The sequence below is a fragment of the Marmota monax genome, unplaced genomic scaffold (assembly GCF_021218885.2).
Source record: "Marmota monax isolate L192 unplaced genomic scaffold, Marmota_monax_Labrador192_F-V1.1 WCK01_AAM20220418_F8-fsc00028, whole genome shotgun sequence".
Classification (NCBI taxonomy): domain Eukaryota; kingdom Metazoa; phylum Chordata; class Mammalia; order Rodentia; family Sciuridae; genus Marmota; species Marmota monax.
Window position 1 is genome coordinate 2,285,539 of NW_026694779.1, and position 25,678 is coordinate 2,311,216.

The 25,678-nt window shown below is 41.2% G+C and overlaps 1 protein-coding gene across 3 annotated transcripts in view; it reads right to left on the reverse strand.

The window, feature by feature from the left end:
- Atg7 (autophagy related 7) overlaps positions 1–24,581 on the reverse strand; it is a 239,086-nt gene extending 214,505 nt beyond the window's left edge. For 2 of the 3 annotated variants that reach the window (XM_046425736.2, XM_046425737.2), the window contains exons 1-3: positions 24,514–24,581; positions 3,548–3,717; positions 2,910–2,964 (exon numbers count right to left, since the gene is read on the reverse strand). In XM_046425736.2, coding sequence (XP_046281692.1) covers positions 2,910–2,964; positions 3,548–3,717; positions 24,514–24,542 — 254 coding nt within the window. In that variant the 5' untranslated portion in view covers positions 24,543–24,581. Of the gene's footprint in view, positions 1–2,909; positions 2,965–3,547; positions 3,718–23,848; positions 24,122–24,513 lie in introns of those variants that run through there. The other variant, XM_058572945.1, reaches the window with a different exon arrangement.
- Between the last annotated feature and the right edge of the window lie 1,097 nt (positions 24,582–25,678).

Consider the following 25,678-nt stretch of genomic DNA (forward strand, 5'->3'; position numbering starts at 1 on the left):
CCTCTCCACATTTATTAGTCACTGAGCACACTACAATGCAAATATCTGTCCTCTCCTCCTCTCTCCCCATCTCTCTCATACTGTAGTGGAGCCCGAGAATCCTAAGTCTTTGCATTTCTAATACCCACAATCCTGCAAATTGTAGACATTCAGTTTGATTAATAAATTCATAAAGATTTCCCCCCACAAACCCATGCAGATATATGATGATAAAAACAAAGAAACTAACAATAACAGATAACTTGGACACAGAAATCTCCTACCTTCTGAGGAAAGTCCTAAATGCTTTTATTAAAATTCCTAATCATGCTACAAAAGAGAGACTCAGAAAAACACAGACGTTTAATAGTAGAGGGAACACTAGAAGCCCAGAGATGAGAAAAAGAAAGCTAAAAACAAAACAAAACAAATAAACAAAAACACAAGACTTATTTGAGGTAGCACACTTAATTAGCCATGAGTCCCAGGTCTTCAAACTTCAAATTCAGGGCTATTTTCACAGCACAGGGGCCATGTTTTCCTCCTGCTCACCTCCCCAGTGTCTGCCACAGTGAGTGATTCACACACTGGTGGTACTGAATGGGTAAAGGAAAAAGTATCACCAGCGTAATCAAGCAATTTGTGTGACAGTCATAGCTGCAGGATCACAGAGTTTCTTTTGACTAAAATGGATTACTCAAGCCTTGTATGCTTGGATTTTGTAATAAGATAAAATTTAATTTCCTTGAGCTGATTTTTTCTTACTAATGTCTCAAAGAATAAAAGTTTTAATGCTTGTACATTTTCAGTCTTTTCATTGTTTTTTTATTATTATTAGTTGTTCAAAACATTACAAAGCTCTTGACATATCGTATTTCATACATTTGATTCAAGCGGATTATGAACTCCCATTTTTACCCCATATACAGATTGCAGAATCACATCGGTTACACATCCACTTTTTTACATACTGCCATACTAGTGTATGTTGTATTCTGCGGCCCTTCCTATCCTCTACTATCCCCCCTCCCCTCCCCTCCAGTCTTTTCATTGTTATATTGCAGTCCGAAAAGTTGATCAGTCTTGCCAAAACACAAAGAGAGCTTACTAGTACTTAATTTGTTTTGAGAAGTAATCACCAGAAATTTGATGGATCAAGAAAGTTCCAAAGGCCAAGACACACTTTATAAATGTATAAAGCCTAACACTATTTGGGGTTTATGTTATACTTTTTTTTTTTAACAATTTTTGTGTCAATTTTATTGAGGTACAATTCAATTAATATACAGTAAGATTTGCCAATTTTTTTTGTGTGAGTATTTGGTGCTGGGGACTGAATCCAGGGCCTTGGGCATGCAAAGAAAGCATTCTACCAACTGAGCTATATCCTCAGCCCTGTGTTATGCTTTTAATTTTGCAATCTGATGGAGATAAAAGAATAAAATGTATTGATTTTTTTTGAGAAATAAAACAAAGAATTCTAGAGACACTTTATTTGCAATAGCCTAACCACTGACTATACTACTGCCACTTGGAGAAGCCATGTGACTTTACAAAGACTTCTGCTCTCCCCAAAATTCTTCTTCTTGACCCTGCTGAGGTAGCAGACAGTGGAGGTGGATCTCACCAGAGCCTTTACTTCTTTAATCTTCCATAATCTTAAAGCCCCTCAACATGGTTATGCTTCTAACCACACCCCTCCCCCGTTCTAATTTTTTGTGTAAACTTTGAGAAAATGAATTCACAAGGACCACAAATGCTTTCATCCACAAACCTAAGGACCCTTGTACTGAACTCTGACCTCTGGACTTCTGACATTGTTGATCTTCTTCTCCTTCATCAAAGCCCTTCCTCCTTTGGTTTCTATAGGACTTTTCATTTTTCAGACTGTCCTATGACAATCCATTTCCCAGTTTTGCATCCTCTAAATCAGGGCCACTCACTGCTCAGACCCTCTGTTCTTCTCATCCACTGCTCTCTTTCCTGCAAATGGCCTCATAGCTTTTTCTGCATGGATGACCACCACACCAACTACTCACCCCTCTCTTGGACTCAGTCCATTCTGACATTTCTGGGGGACACTGTCACTCAAACTCAACATGTTCTAAGCCAAAACTGCTACAATTCAGAAATACGCTTCTGAATACATTTTAGTTTTCCCCTCACCCTTGCTCCCGGCCCCCCCGAGTCCTGGGGATGGAACCCAGGGCCTCGTACATGCTACACAAGTGCTCTCTCACTGAGAGCAACACAAGTGCTCTGTCACTGTGCTTTCTAAATTTAGCTAGCTGTGACTTTTTGACCCATTTTATCTTTTGACCCACAGTCTCTTCATCTGAAAAAGTGAAAAATCACACTTGGCAGATCTGAAAGGATTAAGTTTATAGAAATGCCTAGCCAGTTAAGTGTTCAGTATATGCCTCTCTTCTCTCCAGCAACTCCCCTAGTTGCCAAGTGGATTTTAAAAAAGAAATATATCTGCATATCCTTTGAACATTCCCATAATGTCTTGCACAGTGGCTCCTATACCAATCTGGCTTAATAAACATTCATTGATCAATGCATATGCTACTAAAGGAGTAAGTCAAGAGAATAAAGAATCATAAAATATAAGCTACAATCAAAATCAGGAGGGATGTTCGCTAAGTCTCAATCTAGATGGTAGCTGGGTCCTACAAGGCTCTGAAAAATATTCATTTTTTTTCTGCTGAAAAAATGAACCATTGACACCTAAAAAAAAATATTTAAAAATGAACCAGAAAGTCCTAATCATCTAGCACTTATCTTAACAGGAGGCACAAGGGAACCTGAGGCCCTGGCTCTGCTCCCCAGACCCTCTCCAGCTTCTCCTGTGGTCCACCTCTGAGGGAGGTGAGAATGCTCACTCCTTTCCAAGAACAGCTCTTTAGATTGTGAAAATAAATACTCACATGTCGAAAGCACTGAACTCCAATGTTAAGCGAGCTGGCAGTCCCGCAGAATCACCTGAACAGAAGAATGATTGCATCTTCAATAACAAGTCAGAAACAGTAGCATTCATAACAAAAATATTTGCAATCGTTTTGTTCTCTTTGTTGATGGAGCTCCAAGGGCACCATCCAATCCCTGCTTATCTGTGACACACAGATAATGTCTGTATGGATAATGGCAGAACGTGACAGGGATTTTGTGAGGGATTTGCCAAAATTATAAGAAGGACTCCTGGGGGGAAAAATATTTTGGATCTCTTCTTTCCATAAAACTAATTAATCAGTATTCAGATTAATAACTTGCATTTTACTATTCTATTTCTTTTCCCCAGAACAAGAGAAAAGAAAAAGGAACATGGGTCGAAAGTCAGAAAGGAAAAGAGAAAGTGAAGAGCACTGAATATAAAAGAAATGGGAGTTCCTTTCTAAAGGAAGCTGAGGGCTGGGGTGTAGCTCAGTGGTCGAGTGCATGTATAGCATGTGCAAGGCCTAGGTCCACAAAAATAATAAATAAATAGATAAATAAGTAATCTGGTACTATACTAGAGGACAGAGAGGATCCAGAAGATGATAGGAGAGGCAGTTTATTACCACCTTACCATTGTAATAATAACCCTTAATGTCCTTGGGGGCTTCATCTAGTCGATATTCATTCAACTTCTTCTGGGTCAACTCGTGCCAAAAGCCAACGTCTAAGGCACTGCTGAAGGGGGCAAACTGCAATTTGAAGAGTCCAGGATCCCCCATAGCTGCTGCTCTTAATTGGTGCCTATTAAGAAACACAATAGAATACAGTGAAATAACATTCCAAAACAAAACCCATAAGAAAAAAAAAAATTGTAATAAAGCTTAATTCAAACAAACAAAAAGGAGAGGTACATGAACCATCTTACAACTTGACTTTTTAAAAACTTTGGTAAAACACATTCAACATGTCATCTGCCCTTTTAACCATTTTGAAGTTTCAATTTGGTAGCATGAAGCATATTCAGATGCAAAACCAACCTCCAGAATCTCTCCACCTTGCAAAAGTGGAACTCTGTACCCTTTACATAATTTCATTTTCCCAGGCCGACACCCGCCATTCTTTTTTCTTTCCCTATGAGTTTGATGATCTTAAACACCCACATGTAACTGGAACATATGAGGTTTGTGTTTTTATGACTGGCTTATTTTACTGAACACAGAACCTTGAAAACTATCCTAGTGGGGAAGTCCTGGAGAGTTAAATTGTATTGTTACATTGTATGCATGTGCTAAAAATGTAACAAATCCCAAAGTTGTATATACTTAGAATGTACCAATAAAACAAAATAACATGGGGGGGGGTGGAGTAAACTATCCTAATTTCCTGTGTTGTCAAGTTTGGTCTCCTCATGACATGACTTTCCAAAATAACCCTTTCTAACCTTAATTTTATTTTTGCAGTGCAAAGGATGGGCCCCAGGCCTCACACATGCCAGACAGGTGCTCTACCACTGGGCTAAAAATCCAGTCCCTGGTCTTAACTTTGGTGCATCTTCCTTTCACATCAGTCAGTCTGAGTGATGATGCACTAGTGTTTACTCCGTCTTCTACATGGTTAAGATCTCAGAAGTTACCGGCATGGTGGCGCGCACCTGCTATCCCAGCAATTCAGGAGGCTGAGGCAGCAGGACCGGGAGTTCAAAGCGAGCCTTAGCAAAAATGAGGCACTAAGCAACTCAATAAGACCTGTCTCTAAATAAAATACAAAATAGGGCTGGAGATGTGGCTAAGTGGTTAAGTGTCCCTGAGTTTAATCTCCAATTACCCCCCTCTAAAAAAAAGATCTCAGAAGTTCATCACCATCCATGTGGTCCTAACAAACTCTACAAGTACAAAATCCAAAGTTCAGCCAGTTAGAAACACAACAATTCAACTGTGGAAATTCTGTCTGAGTACTGCATTGTCCTCCCCAGCCGAGGAGAATACAAGGCAAATTTCTCATTACTTCCTATGCCCTTAATTTCTTTGAAATTTCATGTTTGCTCCCTTACATGCATGGCAACTTTGCATTTTACACTATGGTATAGATTTGAAAACTTCATCCCCCCCCCCCCAAATAAATGTGACCATCCTGGCAATTGGGCTTGTGTCCTTTGCACACTCAGGAAACACACATTGTGATATGAGAAGCTCAAAACAAGAGGACCCTGGAAGTCTAATGAGTTCAGCATAAGCGTTATTTCATTCAGGGTGTTTCTGACAGTCTGTGAGAATACCTTTCAATTACCATAACACAAAACCATATCTTAATGCTCTCTGTACCAAAGGAAAAAAATGAAAATAACTCAGCAACAGTCCTGTTTGCCAAAGAGATTTCTGTCTATGCCCTAGATATGAGTATTTTCAGTGAACTTGTTCAAATCTCTTGAATTAAACTTATCTACCTTCACATACTACGCTGGGGATGGAACCCAGAGACTCAGAAATGCTAAACACTGCTCTACCACTTAGCCACATCCCCAAGCTAAATCAATCAAAGTTAAATCAATTTTTTGGTAACCAACAACGGGTTTGGACAATTAATTTAACTTTGCTAGTTCCCTTTGAGTTAATTCCAATATCAGGCTATAAGATTTCATTATTTTTCAGGGTCTTCTGTCTGAGAGTACATTGATTTCCTAATTTTTCACTTAGCTACACAGTTATATATGAATATTGGGTTTTATGTGCCAGAGCTGACAGCTCCACTTTTAAATAGCCTTTGTGAATTACAGAAAAAGAAACAAGTACTATATATGCTTTACAGGCTAGAAAACTAAATTTTCTAACATCACTTACATCTGAAAATGTTTTATTTAAAATCTGTTTTGAATTAATCACCTTCTATGGACTGATCTTTATGTGGACAAAATTTAAACAAGAAAAAACTTACAATTTGAAAATTAATCAGCCATTGTTTTTCTTTAATAGTAGGTCAGGCAATGTCATAATGAATGTTCAAAACTAATTCCTTTATATGCAAGCAAAAACATATTTTCCAACTTTTAAAATGGCATGAAGGTTTGGGGGTGTAGTCCAGTAGAAGAACATAAGCTTAGCACACAGGGCCCTGGGTTTGAAGCTCAGCGCACATACAAAATAAAAAAATTTAAAAAGCAATAAAAAAATCAGTCTGATTCTGTCAATAATCATCAACTACTGTGGAAAACCTAATCAATCAACTACCCATCATGCCTTTCTAGGACTGACTGTGTTGCTTGCATTTAAGCAGAATCCTGAGGTAATTATAAAGAATAAAATGTAGGTTTTCTTGGACTTCTAAGTTAGTGAGGACCTTAATATCTTTTGATATATTTTTGAAGATACATTTTAGATAATAACTAAGAGACTTAAAATAGATTTTATCATGCTTCTTCAAGGCTAGCCCATGTCCAACAAAATAGTTATATTTTATCCAAAATGTAAAATATAGCATTCAGTATTCTTTATGCAATTCATAATAAAGGCTCTAGTTTGAGGAGGTAAGAACGTGTCTTGACTGTGATCTGAGGCATAATTCAGTAGGAATTATCCAATATGTGGCATATTAGCTAAAAAATGGTATTTGCTTTGGTAATAAGCATGGTCAAAGGGCATGAGTACTGGTTTCTGCCATCTTGTTAGGAAAGATGTCATAAGAGTGCTATAATAAATGTTCAGTAAATTCATCAAACTCACAATGTCAGTAAATAGATGAAATCTTATTAGTAAGTTTATTTGTTTTAAAACTGTATGTATAAAATAAAAAATTTCCGTGCTAGTGGTCTCTGTAAAACTCTCTGACTTTGTTACTATAATAGTTAACTCCAATAAAACTACCAAATATTAAAAAGACAGTTCATATCCAGAGAGGTTTTGCCAAAGTTGTGTGACAAGATTAGCATACAGCTTTCAGCCCAGCATGGAGGTACACGCCTGTAATCGCAGTGACACAGGAGACTGAGGCAGGGCAATACAAAGTTTGAGGACAGCCTTAGCAACTTGTCTAGACAGAGTCTTAAAAAATAAAAAGGGGGCTGGGGATGTGGCTCAAGCGATAGCGCACTTGCCTGGCATGCACACGGCGCTGGTTTCGATCCTCAGCACCACATACAAATAAACATGTTGTGTCCGCCAAAAACTAAAAAATAAATATTAAAAAAAATTCTCTCTCTCTTTAAAAAAATAAATTTAAAAAATTAAAAAATAAAAATAAAAAGGGCTGGGGATGTAGTTCAGTGGTAGAGTATCACACAATTCCCCAGTACTACAAAATAGACAGTAGATAGATCCATCTTTCAGTTTTCCAACTTTATTGGATTTTAGAATCAACGATACGGAGCTTTGATGTAACTATATAATAAAATGCAATACTAGTGCTTTACATAAAAAGTCAAGATGATTATATGAGTTTGGGGCAGGACCACAAGAAAGGCTCTGTGAAGGAGTTAGACTAAGAGAAAGTTGAAAAGAATGGTAAGGACAAGGACAGTGGGTAGAGAGTGGAAGGGACAAGATGATCAAAGGAACTATCCTGGTACAAAGGGGAACAGGAGTGTTTGTCCTGAGTGGAGGGTTTATCCTAAGCAAGAGCAGCACTCACAAAGTTGAATGGGTCACATGACTGACCACACAGGGAGAAGCTGCATAAGTGAGGCTGAAGAATTCTGCAAGGGAAGACAGTGGCAGCTCTGTATGAGACTATGACACAATTCAGCAGTAACAAAGAGGCTTTGAAGGAAGCAGAGAGGGAAATCAGGCAAAGAGTTTAAGAATCTATAAGGATCCAGATTAGAGCAGAAGTGAGACTGTGAAGGAGGGGCTTGTCCTTGGGGATGCAGAAAACAAAGGGTGACCAAATTTAGCATCTTGGTGGATTCAAGGAATGATGGGGAGGAAAAAGCCCTTGGAGGTATCAAGATTCCAATGGCTATAAGAATGAAGCCCAGTGAAAGAAAGGACACTTGAAGGGCAGGGCCATGCTCAGAAGGAAAGGAATAACAACACATGAAGGAATTTTCAGCCCCATACAATGGCAGGGCAACTTGAAGCTGATCCAAGGAAACCGAGGTGAGCTTGGGAAGGTGGGTCCTGAGATAATAGGATGGATGCTGAGATAACAACTAAGGTGGGTAAGAAACACCAGCTCCTAGGAAGAAAAGCCCCAGACCAACTAAGTCCTACAGAAAGTCCACAGTCAGGAAGTAAGAAACAGAACCAGTAAAACAAACAGGGACAGCAGCAGCAGCTGATAGGCCAGAAAAGTCCATCTACGTATCAGCCCAAAGCAATAAAAAAACTTCGAAGATAATAATGATGAAAAGATGCTAGAAGTCAAAGAAAATGTCCAGTTAATGCCACTGGATTTTAATGTTTAAAAGGAGCTCAGTGGTGGTTCTATAAAGTGCAATTTGATAGAAAACTGCTAAAAAAAGAACGGATTGTAAAGGCAGGATCACAGCAGGGAAGTGACTGTGTCCCAAGCAAGTCCGGGGGCGGGGGGGGGGGGGGGCAGCTTAGTTTGCTGCTGGATTCCTCCTAGGCAGCTGTTCTCCCACAGGCTCAATTTTGTTTTGTACATTTAAAAATATGCTTTGGCAACAGAAGTCCGATTGTGGATGAATGAAAAATATGTAAATTTGGGGGCTTACTAAACTCAGAAAAACAAAAAGAAAACAAGAGATGGTAGTAATCATGATGAAATATTTTCTATAGCATTGATAAGCCTTATTGATCACAAAGGTAGCCATCATTGTCCCTAAAATTCTCTGCTTTCCAATACTGTTTATGGCATCAGGCAACAGACAATGTCTGGCCCGGGCTTTCAAGCCCACCTTGAGGGCCTCTTAATAATGAGGATGCTTGGACCTGCCACTCTTCCTATTGAAGGGAGAAGGGACAGAGAAGGAACAGGAGCTTACCAGTCTCACCAGTGCCCCAGGAGATGCTGGTTTATGTCTGGTACTCCCTTGATGCCCTCAAGTCATTGTCATTCCCACTTTTGCAAGCCTCACCTCTAAACTAATCAAATGTACTTAAAAGCACCCTCATCCCACAATAATTTTTTTTTTGTCTTTTGATTGTTTTAAATGGATTTCTACAACTTTACACACTCAGAACCCTCATTTCCTTTTTCCAGATCACTCCTATTTCACTGGTTCCCGGAAGAGCTTGTGCACTGTGACTCCAGCACCTAGTGAGCACCTGGAATCCGCAGCCCACACTTGGAGGAAGAGTGTCATAGCTTCCTGCTTTGTTTCCTGGGCCTCAACTCTCTCTCTTTCCTCTCCCTCTCCACAATGCAGCCAGTTTTCTTTCTACTGTCAGTTTCCGCAGGGTTCCATGATCAAGTCCTTTCCTCAGTCTACAAGCATTCTCCAAGGCCAAATCATGCATTCTTTTTTTTTTTTAAGATTTTTTTTTAAAGATGGACACAATATCTTTATTTATTTTATTTATTTTTTATGTGGTGCTAAGGATCAAACCCAGTACTTCTCAAGTGTGAGGCAAGCGCTCTACCACTAAGCTATAACCCCAATCCCGCAAATCATGCATTTTCTACAACAATTTCTAACTATATGCCAATGAATCTCAGGTCTGTATTTCTTCTGACCTCCAAACATACATGTGTTTTTTACAGCCAGGACTTGGATCTCTCAGACATCTCAAAGTCAAGAGATCCAAAACTGACTGCATCTTTTCATAAAATTCTGTCTCTTTTCCTGTATTTCAGAGTTTACTTAAAAGTATTACTGTTTTCTTCTTTCTCACCTGCAAATATAATAGTAATTCCTACAGGCTCAATCTTAAATAATCCTCAGGAATGAGATGAAGTTTAACAGTTTCTGACCATAGGCTAGGTACTGGAACAGAATTCAGTTCTCCCAGAAGCCCCAAGAAATGATAGCTCCAATGTCGTAGAAGAAATGGAAACTTTCAATGTCATAGAGGAAGAAAATGAGGCTCAGAGACATAAGAAACATCACCGAGATTCTACAGCTAGGAAATTGGGAGAATTAGGATTCAAACTCCAGGGCTATTCAACACCCATATTCCTCCTGCAACTTCACACATCCCATATGGTCTGCTTCCTTCTCTCCATTCCCTTGCCACATGCCTGGCTCTATCATTACACACTCAGAGAATTCAGGAACATGCTCACAGATCACTGTCTTTAGTCCCTGTATTCACTACACAAGAAGGCATACTGCCATCAGGAATGATGTACAGCTCGCTCCTGCATTTAAACAAATGAACAGACCCCTCCTGGTCTTACTACACAGAGTACAGGGTGCCACAGCCCTATCTGCTTGTTTCCTGAACTTATGCCTTGGTGGATGTTCCCAGGAAATCCTTACCCTCTCTATCAGGAGAATCCCTCATCCTCCTCCTAGTCAAGGTCCTTTATGAATTCATCATTAACACTCCCAGCCTGTGGGTATCAATGGTTCACAGTAACAGGTCAAATCTTCCATCATAATATTTACCACCTTGAATTACATTTGCTTTCTGGTAAAACATTTTTGAAACCTTTCAAAATAATGGTAGTAGTAATAACTGTTCTTATTGCATGCTTACTCTGTACCAAGCACTAGGTTAAACATTTTACATACATATCATTCTCATGACCATCTCTAAGTGCTACTTTACAGAATAGAAAAGTGAGGCATTGAGAGGTCAAGTAACTCGTTCAAAGTCACACATTCAGGAAGTGGTAGGGCTGAGATTATAAGCCAAGCCCCTGACTTCAAAGTCACTGCTCTCATCTCTAAACTATATTGCTCAGAAGGAAGAAAACTCTTTTCAGAACCTTTATATTGTAACATCAGCCCTAGTTATGCAAAAAAAAAAAAAAAAAAAAAAAAAAAAAACAGTTTTAAAATCATTTGCATGCCAATCTTCTTTCCAAAAGAATTATTTATGCATAACTGCTCTAGATCCAAACATTACCTAAAGTAAGGCTGGCCTGTATGACCTTGGATGGGGTAGGTGAGACTCGCCTTTGCTTAGCTTGGAAAGCTCAAAGATTATTTCTATCATATTTCCACACTGACATATCAGGGAACAACAATGACATAGGCATCAACATAAATGTGCTTCAATTTTATTTCAAACAATTTCCATCACATTCAGGATGCGAACCCAAGAGTCATGCAAGATGGGATTGTGTCACAACCAATTAAAGAGGACAGGCTTTAATGAGGATTCTATACTGTAATGAATGAGAATCCCAGCAGTGCCTGACACCCAACAGTAGCCAAAAACTTCAGACAAGATTAAGCTGAACCAGCAGAGTGAGTGATCATGTAATGCAAACCCCTTGGGGCTAGGTCCACCACCCAAATTTCAGACTTTTATAAAAATAAAACTTGAGTCACACTCAGCAACCTACTTGAGCAGAAACTCAGAAAATGTGCTTTTATGAGCAATTATCAAAGTTTCTGTTTCAATGGACCTAACCTTTCATTAGTGCAGTTCTTTAATGTCAAATTCTTACAAGAAGTGTATGAGTGTGGCCTCCTATGAAAGAAGCAAGGGGGTCAAAATTCTGGATGGTGGAGAGATTTCCTGTACTACATGCCCTTTGTGCTTTTCGGTGTTTGTATTGTGTATAAAGAACAACAGTACAGACATAAGTAAAATAATTTTTAAAAACTGTCTTAACCCTATGGCACAGATAACAAGACTTAATACAGTCTGCTCAACTGCTTTGATCCCAGTAAATAACACCTGGGAGATCCTTGATATAAGAATCATGTCTTATTCATCTTTCTTCAGATTAAGCACAGTGACTAGGATATATTAGTTGCTCAATCAGTGTCGACATGAAATACTTCTTCCCCTACAAAAGGCCAGTAGGTAATACTATATAGTAGGCAGATTTCAGCAGAGTTTAAAAATTACTAATAGTTTGAGTTGTCCAAATAGAAAACAGATTGATCAGAGAGATCATGAATTTTCCATTAGTAGAAGCATTCGAGCATAGATTAGATAGATGATGGCTGGCCAAGTAATATTGTATTAAGGATTACTGTACCAGGCAATCAGATGAGACCAGAGGTTGGCAAGTTTTCCCAAAAAAGGGCCAGATAGCAAACATTTTAAGAACTGCAGGCTACAAACAGTTTTTGTCATACATACTTCTTCTGCTTTCTTTCTTTCTTTTTTTTTTTTTAAACAAGGTTTGAAAAAGGTAAAAACCATTCTTAGCTCATGGACAGCACACAAAGAAAGGCTCAGGCAGGATCTGCTCCTCAGGCTGCAGATTGTCTACCCCTGGATTGAATGATCTTCCAAACTGGTTATTTTTGATGCTTTGAAGGTGCTAATACTGCATTTTGATTTTTAGGAAGACTGAAATTTTGGGCAGGATGTTTTACAGGGTAGAAGAAATTAGCAAGAGCTGCTAAGGATAAAGCAGATTGCAAGGCTGGATTCAATACCACATAAGCTGGTCTATGATTATGCACCTTGTGATGTGGCAAGTACTTCTTCATGGACTGGTTAGTCTAGTCTACACGGAGCACTCTCACACATGCCTTGGTGTCATTAAGCCAAGGAAAATCTTGCCTGATGTTTCATGAAATTCATAACAAACCACAAAGACTGCAATAGCAGCATCCCACATCCTGAGCGAGCATACTGCTACTCCTCCAATGGCTTTCTCCATACTTTCCCCTGGATACTGCTACTGTCTTCCACCTTTTGTGGTCTCCCCCAGTGATACTGCCACTCTGCACCTCTCACCTGATGCTCAGAAAATGCCAAGCTACCCAGTGCTCCTCCAGCACCTGTCCTCTTTCCCTTGCAGTGCTGGGCCCACACCTCCCTCTCTGAGAAGCATCCCTCACCCTGACCCTGTGACTGCCTGGCATCTCGGAGCTCTGGACAGCCTTCACTAACTCCTCCCACCATCTTCACTCTTCTCCTACTTTTCCCTTGGCAGCGACAGGATACCAGCTCTGGCTCCAAGATTCCTCTGCTTTTGGTACTATTTCACAACTCTCTGCTTCCCCATCTGTCTCCATGGACTGGATCATAAATTCCAAAATTACAGATCCTGACTCGCATTCCCCTCAACACCCCTAATCTCTTGCAGAATGGCTTGCAAATGTTCTTTCTAAGATGCATTCTAGAAACCTTTTCTGAATGTCTTCCCCAAAGAAGAGAAAGAAATAAGCCCAACTTCCATAACTGGCAGGACAAACTTCAGAAGCTCACTGTTGTGGAATTTAGAGAATAAAGTAAAAAACCCTGAAGGACAAATGGAGATGGGCCACCCAACCCAGAAGGACTCTAAACCTATTGTTGCTTTTTTAGGACTAGATCTTAGAGGATCTCAGATCTTAGAGGACTGAAAACTGATGTACAAAGCAATTTAAATAAAACCTCACCCCACCACATACAAAAATAAATCTCTCTGAAAGTGCTCCCATGGCTGTGAGTTAAGAGTCTATCTTCACAGTTGCAGAGCAGCTCTCTACAAAAAAATCATCAAGAGTCTGGGGGTGTGGCTCAGTGATAGAGCCCCACCTAGCATGCCTGATGCTCTGATTTTGATTCCCAACACAGAAGAAGAAGGAAAAGGAGAAGAAGGAGGAGAAAGGCAGGCAGGGTCATCAATTTCAAAGGAGGAAAAAAGTGACATTAGTGACAAAATCTGCTAATTAAGACACCATCTAGGGCTAAAGGTGTAGCTCAGTGGCAGACCACATGCTAGCATGTGTGAGACCCTGGGTTCCTGCAACAACAATGAAACACCACCTTCCTGAAGGTATTAAGGTTAACATCAGCAGTAAAGGGAAAAATAAACATTGTGTGCTGACATAAAACGACAAAAAGAACACAGCATCAAATCTGGGTCTCACCAGGAGCAAACATCAGACAAATGCAACCTGAAAACCATTCTACAAAATTACTGGGACTGTTTATTAAGCTTCAAAAGTCTTAAGATCTTAGAAGTCAAGACAAGACATAAGACATGACAGCTTGGGGACGATCCTGGGATGAAGCTCAGCCTCAAGGGGTACTATTGGGATAAAATCTCTGAATAGAGTCTCTGGGAGAGGGGTAAATGGAGCATCTTATTCTTCTTCTTCTAGGTTTGCAAAATAAAATATTAATGCCAGGTACAGTGGTGCACATCTGTAATCTTGGTGACTTGGGAAGCTAAGGCAGATGGATTGCAAGTTTAATGTAAGCCTCAGCAATGCAGGGAGACCCTGTCTCAAAATAATATATATATGAAGCTGTGGATGTAGCTCAGTGCTTAAATACCTCTGGGTTCAGTTCCTAGTGCCAAAAAAAAAAAGAAAAAAAAGGAAAAAAAAAAGTTAAAAATAAAAAGAGCTAGAGGAATAGGTCAGTGGAAATGAACCCCTGGATTCAACCTCTGGTACCACAAAATAAACAAAAATATTGAGAATATTTTAGCACCGGAGCACACAGCTTTATGCTACAACAGGCAAAACCAACCAATGTGACATAAGCTGGAACATTCTTTCAGGGTGGGGTGGGGCAGCTGACTGGGAAAGGGAGTCAGAAAGCTTTCTGGTGAGTTGAAGAATTCTAGAACGTGAGCTGGGTGGTGCTTACAAGGCATATACTCATGTAAACAACCATGAGTGATATACTTTAGATCAGTTCCCTTTACTTCATGTACGTTATACCTCAATTAAAGAGCAGAACAAAAATCCCTCATGTTCAATCTAAAGAATTTCTACAAAGAAACTTCAGGTGCCATATTCACTCAGGAGACAACAGATGACCTACTTAAATGTAGCTTTTGTGAAAAGAAATTCATTGCTGTAAATAAGGAGCCTCTGTGAAATATCATTTCCATAACGTTTTCTGGCATTTTCTTATTAATGATGCTGAAGATGGAAGTATTTTGGCTCAGCTGCTTATAAAATTAATTGAAGCAGAAGTGTTTCCTGGGGTGAGGTAGCCCAACCACTCTCCCACCGCAGGGGTCTAACAGGATTGGCCACAGCAAATATCAAGCTAGTGGAGGACTATTAGAAATGAAGACATCAGAGTGATAGAGAATAAACAACAATCAGAGGGAAAAACCAAAGACAAAAAAAAGCCCTGTCTTTAGGGGAAATAGACCCTCAAAGGGACAGCAGATAAACAGACCAACCTAACCATGCTGAGAATTCTCTCGCTGTAATTTTCTTGTGTTTTGGAGTTTCTGTCAGCATTGGAAGAGCAAGGGAATTTTTGAGGGTTAGAGAAAGAAACACTAACAGCAGAGGTACCATATAAAGGGTGGAAATCTGGTCTTGAATCACAGAAAGACAAGTATGGATTTCAGCTCTACTCAGAGCTGGCTGAGAAGCCTGGACCAGGAGCCTGCATCCCCCTGCACCTTCATTTGCTCATCCGTCAAATATGACGTTGTCCCTAACCCAGAATGGCACTGGGACATGAGTGTCATCTCGGCTATAGTGCTGAGCACACAGTAGGCAGTCGACAAAGGGCAGCTGCTATTCATTTTTCTTGTCACTTCCCCTTAGCAGCCAACAAATGCGGCTCCCCTTCCCAGTGTTCACTATGAAAACTTCCTCTGCCTAAAATATGCCTGAAGTTGCTCCTCCCTGAAAGGGGTGCTGCAAACAGCAGACAATGCATTAAAACAAGGCCCCCCATTGCTGACAGCAGGTCCTCAAGAGAAGGCCAAAGGAGCAAGTTCCAGGGGTCAGGAGCACTCTTGTGTTCAATTTCTCTGGGACCACGTGGGGGCATTCACTTAGCAGAAGTGCCAGAATAGTGGCAATTTGGCCCTGAAGCACCTTCTCTGGGCCCAAATGGAGCAGAGAGAGCAGGCTTCTAGCCTCATTTTCCCAGCTGAAGGGCCATGAGCTCAGGCAGCATTAAAAGAAGCACCAAACCACATGCCCCAAGTCCTGCTGACACACAGAGTGTCCTCAGCTGCTTGTGTGTAAAAAGTGGAGGGACAATGGCCAGGAGTGGGGAGAAGGTGCTTTTGCACAGGGCAACAATGCACATTCTGTAGACAAACCTCTGCAACTTCCAAAGCTTTGGAAATCATGTGCAAGTCTGTGAATGATAGAGGTTTAAAGAGCCTCCTCTTCTAGGAGGGCAAGTTCCTAAGCCAAATAAATGTGTCCAGAAGACATCAAGACCCCAAAGTGGTTTTCTTTGTGACTTTAATAAAAAGAGATTCATTGCTGTAAATAAGAAGCCTCTGTCAGGTGACTTCTGTGGTAACAGGCAATCACGCTGGCAATTAGAACAGCTGCTACGAAGGACAGGTAGAGGCCCTCGCCTCCCACTGAGCCACCTCTAGCCCTACAGTTCTGACATCTGCTCCTCCACAGGTCAGTCATGGGAACAGGCATCCAGGTACTTCCGCACTGCTTTCCTCTGTGGTCCTCACCTGGCTCTTCACCAGTGACCTGCAGTCTCAGTGTTTGAGAAAGGTGCACTGAGTGCCAGTTCCAGTGCTGTGGAGTATGGCAAGCCCTAAGTGAATGGTAGTTGAGAAAATGTGGGCCCAAGGGAGGGAAAGGAGCAACAAAAGGAAGGAGGGTGGCATGCCTACTTTTGAGTTCTTTTTGTTATATCCACCAACCCATGGAGTCATTTCGATCAGTTCTGTGCATGAAGGACAGACACCTAGATTCACCTGAACGCCTGTGGGGCCCTTCCATCAACAAACACCTAAAATTTGTGACTTCCTAAAAGTTGACTGATATGAAGGATTATTTCTGTGGTTTTCATTTCTTGTGATCTTTGAAGAATCCCAAGGCCTTACTCCACTACCCCAACAGTGGTCTCAACAAGAGCAACACAGTGAACCAAGTGAACACCCCTGATGCCTATGACAGTGAATAAGCCAAGACACACAACCCTCGAACACACCACCCTCAAAGCACAAGCTCATTCAGGGCAGTACAGGATCCAAGAAGTGTGTGGATTTGCTCCATGGGTGTGTTATGCCATAGAGCTGCTCAACATCTCCAAGGACAACCAGATCCTTGAGTTCATCAAGAAAAGAGGGTGGAGACAAACACCCACACCAAGAAGCAACAAGAACTATGGAGCAATGTCCTGGCTGTCATGAGAAGAACAGTCCCAAGGACTGAGCTCCCTCTTTCCTTTGTGCATAGTAAAACCTTCAAATTAAACAAAGAATTATAAAAAATAGGAGAGGTACTGAAAGATTGGGCCTAGCAAATATCTGATTTCAGATTTTATAATGTCATATTGAATAAGGGTAGGTTCCACAGACCACTGGAAAGAGATTTTGCTCACAGGAACGGTACCATGTGGACCCAATATAATCCAGAGAACTTCAGTACAACCAGAAAATGGTAGCCCTCCCTCCAGACATTTTACTTCCTTTAGCTAGAGAAGTATTGTAACACATTGATCAGGTTGGCTCAAGCCATTTTATCCTTATCTGCCAGAAAATTGTTATTGCAAAAACATACTCCGATGCCTATGACATTAATGGCACTCACTTTCACATGGTCTCTTGTACAGTGCACACCCTTATGAAGCAGCCCTGAGTCACCACATGAGGTTAATATGGTTCTCTTTAAAAGAAAAAAAAAAAGTCAAAACAGAACAACTGCATTTCTGCCTTCATCAGTGAGGAATAATAGACATAGGCTATATGAACCTCAAAAATGTCTCAAGATTGCTCCAGAAATCCCCCATAGATAAGATCAGAGGATTAAAAACTGGTAAAATAATCCTACAGAAAGATCTGTTTGTTTAACAAATTGATAATTATAAGAAAGGAGTGAATATTGATAAATCTTTGGCTTGGCCTTTGGTCCTGTCCTCTTTACTTCTATTTAATATACCAACAACAACAGTCATTAACATTACCATTTCATGTGTGCTGAACCCTGTGGGAAGAACTAACACTGAGGGAAACCCATGAATACAGACTTGAGTATCCTTTATCCAAAATGCTTGGGTCCAGAAGTTTCAGATTTTTTCAGATTTTGGGATCTCTGCAGGATAATGAGGATGGGCCCCCAAGTCTAAACACAAAGTCATTTGTTTCATATGCACCTCATGCACAGTATTTTTAGTGTGGCTGCCTTTTGATTGAAACCCATCACATGAGGTCAGGTATGGAAGCTGCTGTGTGCCACTTTGTCAGCACTCAAAAAGCTTTTGCTTTAGATCATTTCAGATTTCAAATTAGGGATGCTCAACCTGTATATTCAATAGGGCATTCTAATTACATTTTGCCACTGATTTGGATGATGATATAGAAGGTTTGTGTACCAGTTCCACACAGGACACAAAGCAGAAAAAATTAGACAATGCAAAAGATGACTAAAATTCAGAATTAAAAAAAAAAAATTCTGACCAGCTGGAGTGAAAGCCCCATTTTAACAAGATGAAAAATTACAGCACTAGGAGTACAGCTCGGCAGCAGAGCGCCTGCTTAGCATGTGCTGGATTCCATCCCCCGCCCCACAGTGGGAGGTAAATATAGGGCCTCAAATCTAACTTCAAGAAAACAACTGGACAGCAATATAGTCTGATACAATACAGGCAGAATGCTAGACTGAGAAGGGCACAGGCCAGAGCCCAGAGATCCAAATTCAAATCCTAGCCTCTGCTACTTTTTAGCTGTTATTTAAGTTCTCTGAGTCATCTAACTTCTCTGAGTCATCTAACTTCTGAGGCTTCTCTTGAAGTCCTTCTCCTCATCTGCACACCGGGATGCTATCCACCATGCAGAATTACTGTGAGTATTCAATTACGAAACATATGTTCCCAGCACATAAGAGGTATTAAAAAATCAAAGCTCACATGATCAAAACTTGCATCAAAGATGTCACAGTTACCATTTAGTTATTCCTCTGGTAAACATTTACATTATCTACTGGTCCCTGTGCTATAATTCGGGATTCCATGGCAAAAAAGCTATGGCCCCTACCTTTAAAAAGCAATAGTTTTAAAGGCAAGACACAATTGGAAAGACAACAGAACAACTTGGAAATAAAACAAGTACCACAGAGTATAATGTGCTGTCTGTACAAGATACTGAGCAGGGGAAAGGAAGGACACCTAAATTAGAACATTAGATGGCTTCCCACAGAAACCCTTGAGCCCAAGGCTCTGCAGCCTAGCAGTGGATTCTCAACAGGGTCCTCCTGGCATGTTCAGAGAGATGATTCTTTTCTGTTTCAAGCCTGCGTACTGCAAACAGTAGAAAAGCAATGGACCTGTATTTGCATACTGCAAACCAGCAGGGCCGGTTCCCTCTCAATAAACATAGTGATGCCCTCTGGTTACTGTCACCAAACAAAGCAAAATAAAACAACTTCCAATGCCTCCTTGATGGGAGAGGGGAATGTACAGCAGCAACCGCTCCAGGCAAGGACAGTGGATGAGGAAGACCACAGGTAGAAGAAAGGAAGCTCTCAGCTCCACATCTTCAATTCCAGAAACATCCCACAGCTTCTGCATAGGCGTGGAATATTCTTGTCCTCTTCCTCACGCCCATCACCTAGTCTGTTTCTTTTCTTCCTTCATATCTCAGCTCAACTATGCCTCTGAGGGAGGACTTTCCTGACTACCTTATCTCCTACACAGGCCAATTCCATATCAGATCCTCCAAGAGCACTCTGTACCTCACCTTCAGGGCACGTAAGCAATTATCTTACACATTTTCAATACCAGTCTACCCGAATATAATCAAAGCTCTATGAGAAAGAGATGATGTTGGGTCTTCATTTTTCCCCTTTCCTCATTGTTTTCCCAGCATTTGACTCAGTCCTAGCACCTCCTAGGTGCCTAGCAAATACTTGATGAAGAAGAAGCTAAGAATGAATAAAACCGGACAGTATGTTTGAGAAAATATGAATGAGTCCTGTATAGCAGGAAGGAGAGGTATGTGTGGCAAAGCAGCTGGAAACCACATTAAAAAAAACTAAAAACTACCTCTAGATGGAACTTAAATGAAATGAGAAAAGTGATGGATCCGTATTTCAGCAAAAATGTGCATTTCAGAAGGATGCTGCAATACCAGTGAGAACCAGACTCCTAAAGCATGGCACCCAGCTGGGAGATAGGACAGAAATACAGGCAGGGTGAGGAGGGCCTGCAAGAAGGCAGTAGGGTGGAAATGGAGAAGAAAAGGTGGCAGGACAAGTGGAATGGGTAGAACTCCGACTCCTGCCTGAACTGGAAGGGAGAGGAGGAAGAACAGCACAAGAGGAAGAGTCCAAAATGTTGCCCAGGTTTCTGTATTGAAAGACTACACGGAAGAAGGGGAGTGGGCAAGATTAGAGGATGAAGACAGAATGGCAGGTCTGCAGGAAAAATGATGAGCTTGGTTTTGGACTTGCTGAGTCTGAGGAGAGCACTCAGAAGAGACTGGGCTCAAGATACAGAGCAGGGGTCATGGGCACATAAATGAGCATCGAAGCTGTGGACAAGAACTGAGGAGTGAGCAGAGCTTAGAAGAAAATGGCATTTAAGGGACAAAAGGAGAAAAAAAGAGTCCATAATGGAAACTGTGAGGGAAACAGAGACAATAAAAAGTAGGACTGGTTCTGGTACACCAAGGGTAATAGTAGCAATGACGGATGTGCCAAGAACTCAGAAGATAAGAAAGAAAAGTGCTCAGGAGTTCTGGTAACTCTGGGGAGAGTAGCTTTCATGGAGTGGTTAGACAGAAGCAGGATTTCAGCAAATGATGATTTGAGGAAGCAGAGGTGGCAATTCTAGAACGCTCTTCCAAGAAATGCAGCTAGGAAAATGGCAGGTGTAAATGGGAGAGGACGTTGTTTCTTTCCAAGGTAAAATAAAAACTAAAATACATAAATGGGAAGATGGTAAACAGGAAAGAAAATTCACAAATGCAAGAACCAGGTCCCTGAGGCAAAGGAGATGGGGTGGCAGTACACATTTGAAACAAGCCCCAGAACAAGCACCCTTGCTTTCACTGACTTGAATTAAAGGCTGGAGAAAGGACAGAAGAGGACATCAAAGAGCCTTGACTAAGGGCTACAACTTAGGGAAGCAAAAAGCAAGGCTGGAGGTGGAGGAGAGAAATGAGAAAACAGACACACTAGGAAATTGGCAAGAGAGCTGTCTGAGCACACATGGGGAGCGTCAAGGGCTAGGCCGGCCGATGACAGCATCAAGAGCATGTGTCTACAATGTAGCCGACAGGGCCTACGGTTTTCCCAAGAAAGCAATTCCTGCCCTATCTGGAGGATTCCTTGAGGAAGAGGACTTACACACGCTGGAAGACAGACTGACAAACCAAAAGGAGTTCAAAGGATGATGCAGAAGAAGTATGAGAAAAGCCCAAAGGTGATCATTCTGGAGCTGGACTAGGAAACAGGTGCTACCGAGTCCGCCATGGACATAGAAACTTCTATTTATTCTCCTTTGATTATATAATCAGGCCCTCATGATGCTGGACAAAGGTGGGAAGATCAGAGTACAGAAAAAAGGAGAAGCCATTACTTGACTTCACTTCTGTGGATGAAGGTGGATGACCTGGGCCGCTGCAATGTGCCCTGGATAGTCCCCTACTGGTCCTACCATATGCAGTGCACCCACCACATTACTGCCTGAGTAATTTAAAATTGATGAGAGAATTACACTCTTGTTTACATTTTTAGTAATCTGATCTCTACTCCCACATTTTAAAAAATGACATCTAAACTTCTTAGCCTGACAAAATTAACTGCTATTTTTTAAACATCCATCTTCTACTAGAACTAGGTGGATAGCATACCAGCTCATTCAATTTATAATTTTTATAATTCCCACTGCCCCACCCCCTGGCAGTGCTGCAGATCTAATCCAGGGCTTTGTGCATGCAAGTGCTCTACCATTGAGCAACACCCCAAATCTCCTTCTTTCCTTTTTCATAGATGAGGAAACTAAAGCTTAGAAAGGAAGTGACCTATCCAAGGTTACAAAACTAGTTCAATGGCAAAGCTAGCACTGGGATACAGGCATCTGACACAAAAATCTGTGCTGTTCACATGCTATTGCCCATAAGGCCCTCGTGATGTGGCTCCCACTTATCTCTGTAGTCACCTCTCATCCTACAACTCTATGCTGCCTCCTCTGATGAAACCACTCATAGGCCACGAAGTATACTTACAGTCCTTGGTTCATGCCACCTCCCACCCCTCTTCATCTGGTACTGCCTGCTTATTCTTTAGAATGTGATAAAGCAGTAAGTCCTCATACAAACTTTCTGGTGTCTCAGCCTCACTTACAAACACGCCAAAACCTCCTCCACCAAACCTCTATGATAAACTCCATGCTATAGTTTTTAAAAAGTAAACTCCTTGACAAGAGGAATGCATATCTTACTTATTTTTGCATTCCGAGTTTGCAGTTCAGTGCCAGGCACACAGCAGATGCTCAATAAACATTTATGTTTATTCTCTAGAATGGAAGTTGATTGAGAACAACTTTACATGGCTGTGCTGGAATACAGCTCAGTACTCAGTTCCTTAAAGGGTTTCAAAATCATGTCACATGAAAGCACATAGGAATTGACCAAGAAAAACGGAAGGAAGAGTAGAGACATTCTGGGCAACAGGAACTACAGGAACAGAGAACTAGAGGCAAGCAATTTAATAAGACTAGAGCGCAGAGTTAAGGAATAAGGGACAATATGGCAATATGAGTTTTCACAAGACTGGCCTTTTCATCATTCAGACATTAGCTCAAATGTCACCTCCTCAGAAACTCAAACCTGTCCAGCTGGATGTCTAGGAGGATGTTTTAAAAACATCCCTCAATAAAAAATACATAAATAAAAATAAAAAAGCTCCCTTGGTGTCCTCTAAGTTTCTCTCTACCCCATTACCCTGTTTTCTTTTTTGTAGCAGTTATCAGGATCTGAAATACCTACCACTCCTTAAAAATTATGTACTGCTGGACACAGTGGCACACGTTTGTAATCCCAGCAGCTTGTGAGGCTAAAACAGAAGGATTGAAAGTTCAAAGCCAGCCTCAGCAAAAACAAAGCGCTAAGCAACTCAGTGAGTTATCTCTAAATAAAAACACAAAATAGGGCTGGGGATGTGGCTCAGTGGCAGAGCACTTGCTTGGCATGTGTGGAGCACTGGGTCTGATTCTCAGCACTACATAAAAATACATAAACAAAATAAAGGTATTGTGTCCATCTATAACTAAAAAATATTTTTAAAAATATATATTTATTGACAAGCACTGCTATCACCATCAAAAAGCAGGCTCCCTGAAATAGAACTATTTCTGTCTTCAGTGTATATAGTAATGTCTGGCACCTAACAAGCACTGGAATATTTTAGTCAGTCAATCAACAAGTAAAACAAAATCCTTTGTCGTTGTGGAGTTTACTATGGGTAAATAAATTAAATATGCTAGCCTAGGAAAGGAGAGACCAGGAAGATAAACTCTTAGCTTTCAAAGACATATAGAGCTATTAAATGTGAGGGTGATTTCTAGAACCTAAAGGAGAAACCTGATAAGATTACTAGATAACTTCTTTTAGCTCAGCATTTAAGAGTCAGAACTTGGAAAGACCAAACGGAAGCAACCAGAAGTATTGAGGTTTTTGTCACTGAAGAAACAGACCAGTAAGCAAAGGTGTCATGGAAAAATATCCAAGTAGCCAATGGTAAAGGAAGCCTAAGACAGAGGCCCCAAGCTATAGTCACAGATACACGTGGGCACAGATGCACAGCTTTGAGAAACACTGAATTAGTTGCCAAAACTTTTTGAAACAATGGAGAAGCATATCAGTGGTGCTAAAAAATAAGGAGATTACATATATGCACAAATGCACCCTAGCCTTAGTTTCATTTCTCCATTAAGTACGGTACTTATAAAAATTCAATTCAGTAAAAATAAGACTTTATTTCTGACAAAGAAATTTTCTTACACTGCATTTACCTTACCTGACTGATTTCTCTTAAGCATTAGCTTGTAACTTCGGGACCAAACCAAGGAATCGAGAACCTTAGTTTAGAAAAGCCTTTAGAGGGCCAGGGATGTGGCTCAGTGTTAGAGCACTTGCCTAGCACAAGCCAGACCCTGGGTTCCATCCCCTATATCTCAAGAAAAAGGGATGGAAGGAGGAAAAAAAAAAAGAGAAAAACTGTTTAGGAGACTTAGTTTAACTTCATTTAACAAATAATGTATTATTGCTCCCACCTCACAGAGGAGGGCAGAAAGGGAAGAAATTAAAATTTCTTCACAGAGCAAATCTGAGCAAAGCCAGGACGAGAACCCAGATGTCCCAGCCCCTGTGTTCTAACACGGGATTCTGAGTACTCCCTGCCAGAGGACAGAAGGGGGACTGACTTGGGAAATAAGCAGAAGTTTTCTAGTCAGAAGACCCCGGACTGAACCAGTGTGCGGGGACGTGGATGGAGAGGAGGGGCGACAGGCGTTCTCAGTTAACTCCCCGGAGGTGGGAGGACCGCCCTGAGGTGGGCGCTGGAGGATTCTGAAACGCGAAGTGACCTTCGGCCTTGCCGCCGAGCTCGCCCCCTTCTCTTCAGGAGTCCAAAACCAACCCCGCAGGAGCCCACTCCTCCCTCAGCAGCCGCTGCTTACTTACCGCCACTCAACTTCCGGCAACCATAGCATCGCCCTCAGCGCGCGCCCGAATGACGTACGTGGTCCCGCCCCCAGCCACCGGGTGGGAGATTTACGCGCATGCGCATAGGGCCCTGGACCAGCTAAGTGAAATGCGCCCCTAGCACCTGCTTCGATGGGAGGAGCTTCAGTCGCAGCGAAGGCGGGCGTCAGGATGTGGGCGAGGTCCCTGGTTGGGAACTCTATCTGGGCTTTGGGAATGGGAATGTCTATATGCTGGTTAGCCTTTTACAAAAGAAAAAAATAAATAAAAGATCCGTGGCCTCTCTTGATATCATAGGATGAGAGGAATTATCATCCCCTCTGGCATCTTCTAGGACAGGCGGCAATGGCCTGCCTCAAACAAGTAGTACCAGGACCATTTGAGAGGCAGGTGTGAAGACAAAGGAGATGAAAATTTTAATAGTAAAAGGCCACGGAAGGTTGACAATAACCAACCTACTTTTTTCGGAAATCAGTCATTATTTTCGGAGCACACCGCTGTCTTTTCATTCTAAATTTTTTCTAGAGTATACACTATCTGTGAAGCACCGGATAGACGTTGAAGATTGGACTGTGAATATTATTAATTTCTCAATCTGGCCTTCTATAGCCTCACAATAATAAGAATGACTACTAGTTATTATCTATCATGTTTTCTGGGTTTTACATCTCTAGTCCTCCAAGGTTGATGTTTTATTATTATCTACATTTTACATGTGAAAAAACAGAGGCCAGGAAATTTTAAGCATCTTGCCTAACAGTTAAAGGGCTTTCAGGCCAGGGCAGTAATCCACTTGTTTTGACAGAGCTGGATGTGGTGGCCTGTAATCCTAGCTACTCCGAAGGCTGAGGCAGGAAGATCACTTGGGCCCAGGAGTTTGAGGTCAGCCTGGGCAACATAGCAAAACACACACACACACACACACACACACACACACACACACAGAGTCAGTAGGAATGCGACCTCTTATTGATAGAGAACAGATAGATGTGAACTGTGAAATTAAGGGAATAATTCTAAAACTGAGCCCACTGTGCTTTCTCTTAAAAAAAGAATTCACCTTCAGCCCTGACTAGCCTAAGTTGACAACATATGTTACATTCCTCAGCAAACTAACTGTTACCTGCAGGAGACATGCAGATCC